The sequence below is a fragment of the Lycium barbarum genome, chromosome 12, assembly GCF_019175385.1.
Source record: "Lycium barbarum isolate Lr01 chromosome 12, ASM1917538v2, whole genome shotgun sequence".
Lineage (NCBI taxonomy): Eukaryota > Viridiplantae > Streptophyta > Magnoliopsida > Solanales > Solanaceae > Lycium > Lycium barbarum.
In genome coordinates this window covers 65,104,343-65,119,513 of record NC_083348.1, presented here as the reverse complement: position 1 = coordinate 65,119,513, position 15,171 = coordinate 65,104,343, and the positions used below count along the sequence as shown (strand labels likewise).

The following is a 15,171-nucleotide window of genomic DNA, read 5'->3' as shown; positions in this document are numbered from 1 at the left end:
AAGTTAAAATATTAAAGGAGTGGAATGAAAATTTTGCTTTCATATATTGAAAATATACTTATATGAAATTTAATTACTACTAACGTAATTACCCACTTGTGGGACTACAATGAGTATATGATTGTTGTTGTTGTTATTATACACTTGTATTAATACAAATTATATTTCTTTAATTAAAATATCTACCTTTATATCTTGAGTTTGTGCCCGGGCTTATCACGGCCTCATATAACTAGTTCACTAAAAAAAAAAAGTTGGAGTTTCTCCGTTAACACCTCTTCGTTCCATATTTATACCCTTGCCGCCAAATTAACCGAAACTATTCATTCGAAAAAACAAGAAAAGCAAAGAGAATTCTAGAAGAAGTTCCATTTATAACCGCACCTACTCTTCAGCATCACAACATCACAAGTCACAACTAGCACAGCACCACACAGATCAGAAGCACTACAAAACTTGTAACAATGTCCTCCACATCAAAATCTTTAATCCAAACACTAAAACGCTACTTCAAGAAACCTTGGGAAATAACAGGACCACAATCAAGTCCTGAATATGTACCCTCCATACCAAAAGCTACAGAGTACAGAATATTCTCACCTGCAACTCCACAAGCTGAAGCTATAGTCCCATCATCAAATCCTGAGACTGTATATGATATCAAGTACTTTTCACGTGACCAAAGGCGTAATCGTCCTCCTATAAGGAGAAGTGTACTTAAAAAAGCTGATGTTGAGAAGATGATGAAGGAGAAGACATTTGATGTTAATGATTTTCCTAAGCCGTATTTGACTGCTAAGGTTGAGGAAGATGATAATGCTATTGGTGGTGGCTACCAGAAATAGAAATAGAAGGTATAGCATATCGCTTGTTTTTCCTCTCTTATTTTCTTCGTTTGGCTGAAGAGAAAATATATGTTTTGTTAGTTTTAGTGCATTTATCTATTTTTGCTGTTAGGTCTTAGGTGTTCTTGCTTTGACCAAAATATTAATCCTTCCGTCCCCATTTATGTTACACTCTCTACCTTTTAGTCAGTCCAAAAGAATGATACCTTTCTATGTTTAGTATTCCGTCCCTCCCAATTTAAGTGTTGATCCGTTCCAAAAAAAAGTGTCTCTTTCTGTATTCAGTAAGTTGACAATTCACAACATTCTGCATGGCAATTTTAAAATCACAAGGATATTTTAGTACATTACACACATTTTTAATTTAGGACTAAAAGATTCAAAAGTCTCATTTAATTTCTTAAACTTTGTGATCATGATCAGTCAAATTAAGACACTTAAATTGGGAAGGAGGGAGCATTTGGCTTTTAGTTTTAGTGCATTTATTTTTTTCCTGTTTAGGTGTGCTTGCCTCGGGAAAAAATAATTTTCATGGAAGTGTTTTTGGTGGGAGATCAGTGTTTGGTTGGATGTAAAAGTGGGTGATATATGGTAATAATCCTACAAATTGTAGAATAAGGTACGAAAACGATGTTTTTAGTGATATTTTTTATATTAAAGGTGGATAGCATTGTATAGCTGTTGATTGAAGCAAGTAATAGCTACAAAGGGAAATGACTTCTGCTATGGTAGAAGTTTAGTGGAGTAACTAAATACTGGAGAAGTTCCGTAAAAAAAAAAAAACATTCTTGCCATGCTACATGTTCAATGGAATGATTAGGTATTGGTTTTTAATCCGTGTATTCTTTTCATGAAGTTAGAACTTCTTGTTAGAGCGATTAGTCAATACTAGTGTTTTGACTGCTAATGCTAATGCGGGGTTGGTTCTGAATAAGGAGTGGAGACAGATTCATGATATTGGTTGGTTATTCTAAGAGGACAAAAAAGCTAGGTTCTTTATTATATCCTTCATTGAAGGATGAAGTGAGAGTTCGCCACTTTTAAGGAATCTGCTTTGGATTTAATCTTTAAACTGCATATGATATTCAAAGAAAGAATTTGGTGAACTCTTATAGAGGAAGTCTATCTGATAAGATTCTACAAACATGACATTGAAAAGTAAGAAAGCTAAAAAATGTTAAGAGGAAACGAATGCAATGCTAGTGAGAAACAAACAAGTTATAGTGGAAAAGGGAAGTTTTTAGAACAATAGACTAGCAGAATATATCCCAAATCTTCTATGTATTATATTTTCTTCAAGGGTTACCTTTATCTCATCATCCTTCTACATTGCAACCTACAACAGTTTACTAGGTCCCCACTCTGATCCCCAGCCTCCCAAAGATCTCTGGCTCATTGAAACAAATTGTACGTATTATTAGTGTGCTGGTGTATAGGACAGGTGGTATGATTTGGCTTTTGAGGTTGGGACGACTTCGATTGTTCTCTGATTATCCTAAGGTAGTTCTTGTATTCGAAATCCTACCATTGGGGTAAATAGTGTTAGGAGCTTAAGCGGCACTCCAGATGTATCGAACTTCGTGGTTTTACTCTTTTCATATTACTATTTTGATTGTACAGTAGGTGGTGTGTTTGCAAAATCCATAACTGGTGACCATTCGTTACCAAAGTTAATGAATCATACACAAAATGTTGTTAGTTTTTTGCTTAAATATGTGCAATCTGGGAAACAGAGAACTGTGGTTGAGCTTCTAACAGTGAGAGAACTTTGGGGATTCCCACAGGTCACAGAGGAGGTTTTTGTATGACCAAATCCTAGGAAGAAAGAAGACTTACGCTAGAATTCCCTATATCTAGTAGGGTATACAAGACAAAGTCGTTGTAGATCTTTCATTCGAGGTGAAAAATTCACATAAAAAGGATTTAAGACTTTAATAGCATCTAGAATCGATGACTACCTATTCTCCATTGCGTCAGATGATGCTTTTAGAAATATCAGGCCATCCTTCATGCATAAAACTTTTTTGACTTAACCGGAACCATCTTGCTTAAATTTTGCACAGATGATAGACCTACTTGTTAAGTTAATGTTTTAATTAATTTTGAAACATTTCATCTGATAAAAGTTTTCAAACTAAATGAATGTGAATTTGAAGATACATTCTTCATTTAGTATTTTACGTTTTAGGTTCTTGAAAGTTACATGAAAGTTGCATGTATTTTAAGAAAAAATCATGAACCTATTTTAAATCCTATTTAATGAAAACTTTTATGTTATGTAATTTTTATCCTATAAATAGTGTTTCATTCTTTTGGAAAAGGCAAGCACTTCAAGAAAATAATTTTCGCTAAAAACTTTAGAGACATTGATCAAAAGGTGAAATCACCAATTCAAGAATAGAAGAGAAACTTTCTTGAATAATACTTGTTGTGGCTTAGTTGAATCCCGAAGATAGAGTTGTTATTTATTCTTCCGTTTGCTCGTGGGAGAGACTCCAACTATCTTCAAGAAACGTCTTAACGTGCCTCTAAGCAAGTTTATTTTGGATTTCTTTTATTATTATCATCCTTGTTCTAACAATTTGAAGATAGTTCTCTCTATGGCTACTACATCAACATTGAATGGTGTTCCATCTCTGCCTAATCCTAATTTTAAAATATTCGATGGCAAAGACTTTCCTAGATGGCGTGGAAAGATGGAATTCTTTTTAAGACGATTGAAGTTGGCATATGTTCTTGAACAACCTTGTCCTAATGCTCCTGGTTCTGAGGTAGCAACTGACGAGGCTACTTTGATTAAAGAACAAATTGCCAAGTGGAAAGATGATGATTATTTATGTAAGAATTATATTCTTGGAGGAATGTCCAACAAATTTTATGATCAATATTATACCAAGTGAAAATTTGTTAAGGATATTTGGGACACTCTCCAAAATATCTATTTGGCGGAAGAGGCGAGTTCAAAGAAATTTCTTGTTTCAAACTATATGGAGTTCAAAATGGTTGATGATAAGTCAATCACTGAACAAGTGCAAGAATTCCAACTTATAGCTAATAAAATTGCTATCTCTGGAATTGCTCTTGATGAAAACTTTCATGTTGGTGCTATTGTCTCGAAACTTCCTTCCTCTTGGAAAGAATACAGAAGCAAACTCTTACACAAAAAAAAAAAGATTTGACTCTTGAGCAATTGTTGCAGCATTTGCAAATTGAACAAGAGACTCGATATCGTGACAATAATATTTTGAAGGAACCCGTCATGAAAGCTCATGTGGTTGAAGAAAAATCAACCAAGAAGGAATCTGTTAATAAGAAAATTCCGAAGGCAAAGAGAAGTACGAATTTTAAGCGTACTAGTACCAATTCTAAGTCGGTTGAATGTTACCACTGTCACAAATTTGGTCACTATGCGCGTGATTGTAAAATTCTTAAAGCTGAAAAGAAGAAAGAAAAGGCAAATAATCATGGAAAAGATGAATTTGTAGCAATGGTTACCGAAGCATTTGTAGCAGGAAATCAAGTGGAATGGTGGATAGACACTGGCGCAACTCGTCATATATCAGGTGATCAAAATGCTTTCAAGACCTATGAATTAGTGGGGGACGACAAAGTTTTGTATATGGGAAACTCGTCCTCTGCTAAGGTTGTGGGAAAAGGAACTGTTGAATTGAAGTTTACTTCCGGAAAGATAGTCACACTGATGGACGTGTTGCATGTTCCTGAAATTCGGAAGAACTTGGTGTCAGGTACGCTTCTTTCGAAGCATGGTTTTAGAATGATTTTTGAGGCAGATAAATTTATACTGTCTAAAAATGGCATATTTGTTGGAAAAGGCTATGCTACAAATGGAATGTTCAAACTCAATATTGATAATGAAAATATTTCTGCTTATATTGTGGAGTCTCTAGATTTATGGCATGAACGTCTTGGTCATGTGAATTTTAGATCCATACAACTTATGGTGAAAAATGGATTAATTAAGGACTGTGGAAAAGATCATACTACTAAGTGTCTTACTTGTAGTAAATGCAAGATAACAAAGAAACCTTTTAAGACGGTTGAAAGGACATCCACACTTTTGGAATTAATTCACACCGATATCTGTGAGATGGATTGTTTGTCACGTCATGGTAAGAGATATTTTATCACTTTCATTGACTATTACTCAAGATATACATATGTCTTTCCATTAAGAACAAAAGATGAGGCATTTGAGTCTTTCAAAACATATAAAGCAGATGTTGAAAATAAATTGAGTTTGAAGATTAAATCAATTAGATCTGATAGAGGTGGAGAATATTTAAAATCAGATTTTATTGTTTTTTGTGAAAAAGAAGGCATTGAAAAACAATTGACTACATCTTATACACCACAACAAAATGGTGTAGCAGAAAGGAAAAATAGGACTTTCATAGAAATGGTTAATTCTATGCTTTATGGATCTGGTATGCCTGGAAATTTGTGGACTGAAGCCTTATTTTCAGCCTGTCATATTTTGAATCGAATACCTTCCAAGAAACTTGAGGCATCCCCTTATGAACTTTGGAAGAATCGAAAGCCAAATATAAATTATTTTAAAGTATGGGGTTGTTTGGCTCATGCTAGATTACCAGATCAACATTTGGCTAAGGTTGGCTATAGAGGAGTAGATTGTGTGTTTATTGGTTATTCTCAGACCAGTAAGGCTTATAGATTTTTAAATCTTGAGACTCCAAGTCCTCACACAATTATTGAATCTTTACATGCTAACTTTTCTGAGCATATATTTCCTAAGAAAAAAAGAATCTTTAGAACAAGATGCAAGTTTTTTTACATCTCCTCTTAAAAGGAAAACAGTTGAGTCCATGGAAGAAATCCATCTGAGGCGCAGTATAAGATCAGCCCAACCAAAGAACTTTGGACCTGATTTTCAAGTTTATTTGGTTGAAAAAGATCATGAAAGTTACCTGAAGCAGTATCTTCCCATGATGCTCCTTTTTGGCGTGAAGCTATTGATGATGAAATGCATTCTATCATGTCAAATAATACATGGATTTTATCAAATCTTCCTCCTGGGTGTAAACCTATTGGTTGTAGATGGATTTTTAGGAAGAAATTAAAATCTGATGGTACTATAGATAAGTACAAAGCTCGCTTGGTAGCAAAAGGTTTTACTCAAATGAAAGATATTGATAATTTTGATACCTTTGCACCTGTAACTCGGATGACATCTATTCGGCTCTTAATTGCTTTAGCAGCAATTCATAATATGATAATTCATCAAATGGATGTTAAGACCACGTTTTTGAATGGAGATCTAGATGAAGAAGTTTACATGAAACAACCAGAGGGGTTTATCATTCCTGGTCAGGAACATAAAGTTTGTAAGCTTCGTAAATCTCTTTATGGATTAAAACAAGCTCCAAAGCAATGGCATGAGAAATTTAGAAAGGCCATGATTTCTAATGGCTACTCAATCAATGGTGGCGATATATGCATATTCAGTAAATTTCAAGAAAATTTGGGAGTTATAATTTGTCTCTATGTGGATGACATGTTGATCTTTGGAACTGATATTGAAAGAGTTAAAGAAACAAAATCATTTCTTGCTTCTCAGTTTGAAATGAAGGATCTTGGAGAAGCTGATGAAATTTTGGGCATTAAAATTTTGAGATCAGCTAATGGTTTGACTCTTACTCAAGCAAGTTATATTGAGAAAGTTCTGAAGAGGTTTGGTCATTTTGATGACAAGCCTGCTCCTACACCATTTGATCCTAGCATCAAACTAGTGGGAAACTCTAGTGACATTCTTGATCAATTGACGTATTCTCAGATTGTTGGGAGTCTTATGTATGACATGCATTGTACCAGGCCAGATATTGGTTATGCAGTAGGAACTTTGAGCAAGTTTACCAGTAACCCCGAAGTTGAACATTGGAATGCCTTAATTTGTGTTTTAAGGTATCTAAAGGGCACGATTAATAATGGCCTACATTATTCTACCTTTCCAGTAGTTATTGAAGGCTATAGTGATGCTACTTGGAATTCTGATCCAAATGACTCTAAATCAATTACTGCTTGGATTTTCACTTTGGCCGGAGCAGCAATCTCTTGGAAATCAAAGAAACAGACATGTATTACTCACTCAACCATGGAGTCAGAATTTATAGCTATGTCTTCTGCTGGAGAAGAAGCTGACTGGCTTCGAAGTATGTTGATAGATATTCCTATGTGGAGTAAGCCAATGCCACCTTTGACTATCTATTGTGATAATAAAGTTGCTATTTTTCGGGCTTCAAGTGATTGTTACAATGGCAAATCAAGGCAAGTTCGTCTCAAACACAATCATGTGAGAAGACTATTGGAGGATGGCATAATATCACTTCAATATGTGAAGTCCATATTTAATCTAGCAGATCCTTTGTCTAAAGGGTTAGGCAAAGAGTTAGTAATGGAAACTTGTAAAGGGATGGGAATAAAGCCTGATGTAAATTAATTGTACTTTATGGTAACCCTACCTAATGATGTAATCTTAGGTTCAAAGGGAAAAAACAAGTAAAGTTACAATTGCAGAGCACATCAATAAAACTTCAATTTCTTCAAAGAGTGAGTAAATGTGCATAGGTTGAGATTCTATTCTCTTAATAAATCTATAAGACCGATCTCGGTTGGAGTTAGTATGACGACTCTTGATAGATTTACCAATATTCCTACTGTAGAGGAGGATGAGATTATATTCTCTTAATAAGTCTATAAACCGGTATCGGTTGGAGTGTGTAGGAACCCTCTTGAAAGATTTATCGACACTTTGCTTTAAAGGAGGATGAGATTAAATTCTCTTAATGAATTCATAGACTGTTTGGTCGGAGTATGCAAAGTTACTCTTGATGAATTCACCGCGCTAAGTGCGAAGTGGAGGCCGCTTCAATAAGATTTTTAACAGGGAAATCTTAAAGCACTTAGTTTAAAGGATTCAGGACACATGGCCGTAAGGTGTCAAAGGATTACGATTTTCACCGGAACATAGTAATGTGCGTGGAAATTTTTCTACTTCATTTAATGATCTACTCAGTTCAAGATTCGTTCACTAAGTAGTCAATGATTTAGAATGTATTCACTAGCTAATGGTTCAAGTCCAAAAGACACCATTATTGATGCATATTACTAGATTAATGTCTCAAAAATATTTTCAAAATTTCTTGAAACAAGTGGGGGATTGTTAAGTTAATGTTTTAATTAATTTTGAAACATTTCATCTGATAAAAGTTTTCAAACTAAATGAATGTGAATTTGAAGATACATTCTTCATTTAGTATTTTACGTTTTAGGTTCTTGAAAGTTACATGAAAGTTGCATGTATTTTAAGAAAAATTCATGAATCTATTTTAAATCCTATTTAATGAAAACTTTTATGTTATGTAATTTTTATCCTATAAATAGTGTTTCATTCTTTTGGAAAAGGCAAGCACTTCAAGAAAACAATTTCCCCTAAAAACTTTAGAGACATTGATCAAAAGGTGAAATCACCAATTCAAGAATAGAAGAGCAACTTTCTTGAATAATACTTGTTGTGGCTTAGTTGAATCCCCAAGATAGAATTGTTATTTATTCTTCCGTTTGCTCGTGGGAGAGACTTCAACTATCTTCAAGAAACGTCTTAACGTGCCTCTAAGCCAAACAAGTTTATTTTGAATTTCTTTTATTATTATCATCCTTGTTCTAACACTACTGTGATCTCATATGGACAGTGGGAAAAGGGTCGGCTAGTTTAAATTCAGAAACATGTAGCTAGAGTTAGATGGCTTTAAACAAAAAAAGGGTAAAGGGCAAGGACCTTGTTTTGAAGTAAAAGACAAACCAAACTTCATACTCAAAAGTTAAAACTTCAGTAGAAGATATTGAGAGAATGGAAATTGAAGATTTTTTGCAGAGTAGAGCAAAGGAAGTACCAGATTATGGAGTAAATTAACAGTACAAATCAGATCTTAAAGGGGATGATGAGTTCGCACGGAAGAATTACTGATCAAAGGATTTCTAAGAAGTTACTAGATTTGAGGAAAGATCATGAAGGTGAAAATGTATTTGTCTATGGTTGCAAAAAATAAAAGATGACAACACCGCTAGTTTTCAAAATATGACAAATTCTAATGGAAGTTAATGATATCGACTAGCTAGGAAAGGACCTAGAAGAAATCAAAATGGAAATATTGAAATTTTACCAGAACCTTTTCAGTGGACTCCGAAACTCTCTTTTAAATATGAGAATCTGTATGTCGTCATTGAAAAGGAAGGGATTAGCTGCATGGACCATTCCTGAAGGAGGAATAGCTAATAGGTTATGAAGGAATTTAGGTTGCTTAATGTTTCACCATGGCCTTTTTCAAGAATGTTGGGAATTATCGTAGGATATTCTTAATGCTCTAGGAGCCCGTTTGGATTGGCTTATAAGTTGCTTATAAGCTGTTTTCAGCTTTTTTGAGTGTTTGGCTGGCCAGCTTATAAGCCATTTTGTGCTAAAATAAGCCCAAAAAAAATAATTTAAGCCCGTTTGGCTTAGCTTATCTAGAGCAGCTTACAAGCTGAAAACAGCTTATAAGCCGAAAAAAATAAGTTGGGCTACACCAATTTTTTTTTTTTGACTTATAAGCTGTTTTCGGCTTATAAACAGCTTTTTTTAAGCCCATCCAAATAGGCTCTAGGTCATTTCCATTTTTTTTTTCTTTTTCCGTTCAAGACTTTTGATGGGCTCCAATCCTTCCTTTGTTGCTTAAACCAAAAATGTGGTATAAAAGGATTGAGGGATTTCAGAGCATTAGCCTTGAGAGAAGCATATACTTTTATTGTTAAGTTGAGATTAGCATTTATAAAATCATTAGAAAACTGCTAACTACAGACTAAAGACTGTTAATAGAAAATTGGTGTTTGACACTTGGCTTTTGATAAGAGGAGCTAAATCACTAATGCTGTTTCAATTGTCAACAAATGCTTGGAGAGAATTAGGACCAGGAAAAGTTGGACTCCCTGTAAACTGGAGGTTGGAAAAGTTTTTACCATGTAAGCATTTCCTATATATTTTGGAAGACATGGGATTTGGCATCACCACATACAAAATTTTCAATTTTAATTAGTGGCGATTCTTACCTTCTGACAAGGGATTGAGGCAAGCAGATCCGTTGCTACCCTTTCTGTATATTTGGATGATGGAGGGACCTAAGCCAGATGCTGGAATTTACTTTGAGGAGGAGATGGGCTGATGATTTAAGAGTTTGGACATAGACAGCTATCAAGAGAAGTAGAGAACACGTCACACATTTTTTATGCTGAATAGTTGATGACACATTGATTTTTTTTTTGAGATGCAGCGGAGACGCAACTGAAGTTTCTCAGACTCATTCTGTTGTTTTCTCAGAATTCATCATAAATTTTCTATGCCAAGTCAATGAAGATCTGAGCATACAATGACCGACAGAGATTCTTGGTTGCAGAGTTGGTGAATTTTCTACTGTATATGTTGGCTCACTTCTGGAGGTGAGACATAATTCCATCTCCCCATGGAAAGGGGCAATAATGAAGTTTGAGGGGGGAAAAATCAATTAGAAAAAGACTATTAAAATATTTATGCATTGGAGGCAGATCAGCTTTGATTAATAGTGTAATAGACGATGCCTATATATCTAATGTTTGTTTTCCAAATACCAGCTGCAGTTGAGAGAAAGCTGGACAAAATTAGGAGGAACTTCTCATAAACTTTCATTTGGTAAAGTCGGAAAGGTTATTCAAGAAAAAGGTGGTTGATTATTGGCAAGAAACCTGATCACATTGCAAAAGCCTTATATATGAATGGTCATGAAGATTAGTCAAGATCAAAAGGAGTATTAGAAGACTGTTTGATTATTGCAAATAGGCTGAACCCATCGGAGCCTCCTAAGGTCGGCAACATTGTTCACCTAGGCACCTCTATTAAGACTTCTACCATTTAAACACCTACAGAGGGGTCCGATCGTGTCATTTAGACATTTTTCGCTGATTTGGCAAGTTGTGTGGTTTTCACATCACACAGGCGCGTGGAAAGCCTAAAAACATATATTTATTTATTTTTCTTTTTTTCTTTTTAATTCTTTTTATGTCCTCCTCCTTTATTCTTTTCTCTTTCTTCTCCACTTAATATTCTATCATTAACAAACCTTTCACCATTTTTATCTCCAATTGCGTAAGGAGCACGGCCAAGAAGATTGGTTCATTGGATAATTTTGAATTTTTATTTTTGGAAAAGAGAAATTGAGAACGAATCAATTAAAAACATATAAATTGAAAAGAGGAAGAATGTGAGGTTAGATTGGAGAAGTGGTGCAGGGAAGACCCATTTATGGAGTATCAAGGAATCAGGTGTTGGGATTAATTATCATGTTCCTATCAACTCCTCTAAGTACATTTGGTTAGATGGGGTCTATTTTCAACTAAAGCCCTTATTCAGAGAAGGTGAGTGGACTGATTCGCACGAAGCTTCAAGAGGTTTAATGGAGTTTTGAAATTTTAGCTCAACTTATTCAATTTAAAGTGTCAAAATAATATTTTAATACGAATTTCAGCATAAAAACACAATAACTATTCACTTTAATCAAGATTTAGATAGCGAATTTGAACTTCCAGATCTGAAAGTGATGGATGCACAACAATGGTGAAAGTGGAGGAGGCAAATTGGTGGAAGTGGTGATGGAGAGGAAAATAATTTTTTTATTTTTAGTTGTTGCTGAAAAGTATTTTTTTCTTTTCTCTTTTTTGGCATAATTCATTTTTAACTATTTTTAATGCCATGTGTCTTAATTTAATTTGTCACTTTTACATGTCATTGGCGAGTGTGTTATACATTTTTTATATATTTGGCTGGTCAGCGAAAAATTCTAAATGACACAGTCGAGTCATACGATAGATGTCTAAATAGAACAATGTTTAGTTGAGGTGTCTAAGTGAAAAATCTTGACAACCACGAGGGGCCGCTAATGGGTTTGGACTTGCAAATATATCATGTTTTCTATAAGTATATGAATTCTCCATCAGAGTGTACTTCAAAGAGGAATGGCAGGAAACCAGAATTACGGCTTCATCTTTGGTTTGACATATTCCTCTTAAAGAGGAGATCCTTGATTTATTTGACCTTGCTGTTAAGGTGGATGTCACTCTCCCTGTGTGTGTGTGTGTATGTGTTTTATAATAAAAAGGACTGATGTTCCATTATCCCGTGAAGGAAGAAGGGGGCTGAAGTCACTATATCACAATGCAAACAAAATCATGAACAAGAGCTAATGTTTAGAAGAAACTGGCAAAATATGAATGGTGACACTTTGGTCTTTTTAGTTAGGAGCTAGAAGTAGCTAATTCTGCTTGCTTAACCTGACTCCTTGAGAATTGGTGAAACATGGGGTTCTTTCTTCCTGTCAGGTCATGTTATACACATTACAAGCTACTGTGAGTTTTAAGTTCTAACAATGACTAGCCGTGAAGATAATTTGGTGAAAAATGCACCTCTTAAGGTGGACTTGCTTCTGTTGTTGTCTAATCTATTTCATCCAACAGACTTAGGGATTGTGAATTTGTGGATTTCGTCGATTTAGGGAAGCTTGTTCCGGTCACTTATTTTGCAGTGTTTACATTGTGACATAGCATGCAATATTTTCCTCTCACTTTTTTCAACTAAGCGGGTATCACCCTTTTCATTGAAGGGAGGCATTTAGAGCTGGTATGGAGGAATAATTGACATATACAGTCAGTATTAGAAGATTTAGGATGCAATTCCAGAACATATTTTTAGTTTGTTTGGAAGGAGAATGTCTTGATGCTCTGACAACAGAACTGTTTGCAGTAAATTGTCTAAAATAGAAATGATGGAAACTATTTGCTGTGCAAAATGAGTGTCTTATAACTTGGGTATACTACTAGAATTTCTCAACTATCTAGAACCACCATAGGGAGGTTGTGCCTTTTCTGATCCCTTCCGTATGTAGTTATCAACAGATTCATCTAACACAAGTTTTTGACTAGTAGGTAATGCATAAGATGCAAGTAGATCAAATGCTTTGAAGGTTAAAATGGGAAATTGGAGTAGTTATGTTGTGCCGAAACTAAATCATGATGAAACAACCATTTTACTTTAAGGGGAAAAAAAAGGGAGAAACGAGCAAGCATTTAACTACATTTGAGTATATATTGGAACCGCAGTGCACTCCAATTTTCCTGAGTGTCTACCATCAAACAGAGTTAGAAGCTTGGATGGCCACTCAACTTTGGGTAATTGACAACCATAGTCACTTAACTTTATTTTTGTCTTCTAAAATTTGCTCAATTTTGCCTAGTTAGCTTCAATGATCATTTGTATCTGGAAATACAATTTTTACTACCTATTTAATGACGTGACAACTATAATTTTGTAGAAAAACAATATTGAAAAAATTAAAATCAATATTTAAATTTGTTTAGAATCCAATTCATCATAATTACTGCATATCATATTAAGAATATTATTCATCATTAAGACATAAAAATAAAATATATTGTTGATGAATTGGATCCTATTTTTTTTTTTTAATATTTCTTTCTAGAAATTTATAGCTGCAACGCTATTAAATAAGTGTCGGAAGACGAAAGTTATATTCTAGCTAAAATGACCATAGACGGTAACTAGGCAAAGTTGAGTGACTTTTGAAAGACGACAAAGTTGAGTGACTATGGTGGCCAATTACCCAAAGTTGAGTGACTATGGTGGCCAATTACTCAAAGTTGAGTGATCGTACAAGCTTTTAACTCCAAAGTTGAGTGACTTTTGGAAGGCAAAACAAAGTTGAGTGACTATGATGGCCAATTACCTAAAATTGAGTGATCATTCAAGCTTCTAACTCCTATCAAACAATAGTCGGTCTACTTCTGAAAGGTATTGAGAAGATTGCAGTTGATTTAGGTGAGAATTATATATGGTCTTTGGGATGGGTAACTTATTTGTTGTTGGGCCGATAAGTTACTAATGCTAAATTTATTTTCAAGGGAGGGGCTTGGACCAACAGTGAAGTTGTGTCAATCATTGACCCTTGCATACGGTAGACTGTCTGGATCACACCCCCTTAGAGTGGGCTCCTTCCCCGATCCCTGAGTGAACGTGAGATTCTTTGTGCATCACATCGGGCTGCCCTTTAGATTTGTTTCGAGCTAGTCTACAAAAAAAGCTAAAGGATCAAGAGCAAAAAGTGCGAAGCATGTGCTACTACCATGCCTTTTTGGACAACCATTTGCCTTTTTTGCAAAAAACAAGTGGAGTAAGATGTTCGCTAAAGCAACAATTTATCATTGAAATGATAAAGAGATGGATCTTTTTGAATATACATATACGTCAACGTGTGCTCAGAGATGTTTAGTTTGGCTTTGATTATGTGCTAAGGTGTGCTTTCCAAGTAGGAAGCTAGGCTTCCATAACCGGAATTCGGAAGTGATTAGAGAAGGACATTTAATGCTATTAGCCAGTCAATAACCATCAGAATGCAAGTATGAGAGAAAAGTGTAATATGCACTGTGCCTTGATTCCGTTTTGGAGGAGAATCCCCTCTCTTTGGTCCTAAATTTTCTTTTGTTTACCTGTAATTTTTTTGTCTAATTCATATCTGCTTGCCGCTTCTTTAGCTAAGCAATTCCTTCTTCTCAGCTTCGGGGAGATTTATTTCATATGATTCTTAACTAATGGAATTCCCTTTCTACCAGGCTCTCTGGTCGTGGCAAACTCGTGCTGCTGCTGCAATAACGTGCTTGATGATGCTTTGCAATATTATGTGATCATGCCTCGTGAAATAAATTGGTTTGCAATGAGACTAATTTCATGAAGTGGATATTCGTGTGTGTTCGATCTCGTGTCGTAAATTGGTCAGACTCAGATGTTGCTTTCTGTTGTCTTGACATATTGTGTAGATATGGTTCTAGCACTAAATGATGTGCCATTTGGAATTTTCAATAAAGTTGGCAATAAATTCAAATGAGGTCATGCTATGCTCTTTAGGTTGTCTGTCTTGCAATACAGCAAGTTCCTTCGTCTTACTTCAATGAGCACTGGTATTGCAAGATGTAGAAAAATTTCTGGCTTGGCCAATATGTTTGCAGTATCACTTATTGATGGTGCCATGCATGAAACTCGTGTTCTTTGATGATGATTCCTGTAAGGTAATTAGTTTACTAAGTAGGCGTTGGATATGAGTATAGTGATATTTGAAAAGAAAATAGTATTTTGAAGAAGAGTATTTGAAAATTAAAGTAGCATTTAGACATGCATTTCAATTGAGAAAACTAAGTAGGCGTTGGATATGAGTATAGT

General features: G+C 34.9%; 1 protein-coding gene across 4 annotated transcripts; it reads left to right on the top strand.

The window, feature by feature from the left end:
* The first annotated feature begins 338 nt into the window (after positions 1-338).
* Positions 339-14,849, top strand: LOC132623352 (uncharacterized). 4 transcript variants are annotated; one of them, XR_009576207.1, is made up of 3 exons: positions 339-854; positions 10,234-10,352; positions 10,524-12,758. XR_009576207.1 is itself a non-coding variant. In XM_060338094.1 (2 exons), exon 1 carries the CDS (start codon positions 465-467, stop codon positions 843-845), a length of 381 nt encoding a protein of 126 aa, XP_060194077.1. In that variant the 5' UTR covers positions 339-464; the 3' UTR covers positions 846-854; positions 10,234-12,778. The 4 variants fall into 4 exon arrangements, 3 of the variants coding, with proteins under 3 accessions (XP_060194077.1, XP_060194076.1, XP_060194075.1); XM_060338094.1 differs by having other exon boundaries at positions 10,234-12,778; XM_060338093.1 differs by lacking the exons at positions 10,234-10,352; positions 10,524-12,758 and adding an exon at positions 10,187-10,203.
* The last annotated feature ends 322 nt before the right edge of the window (positions 14,850-15,171 follow it).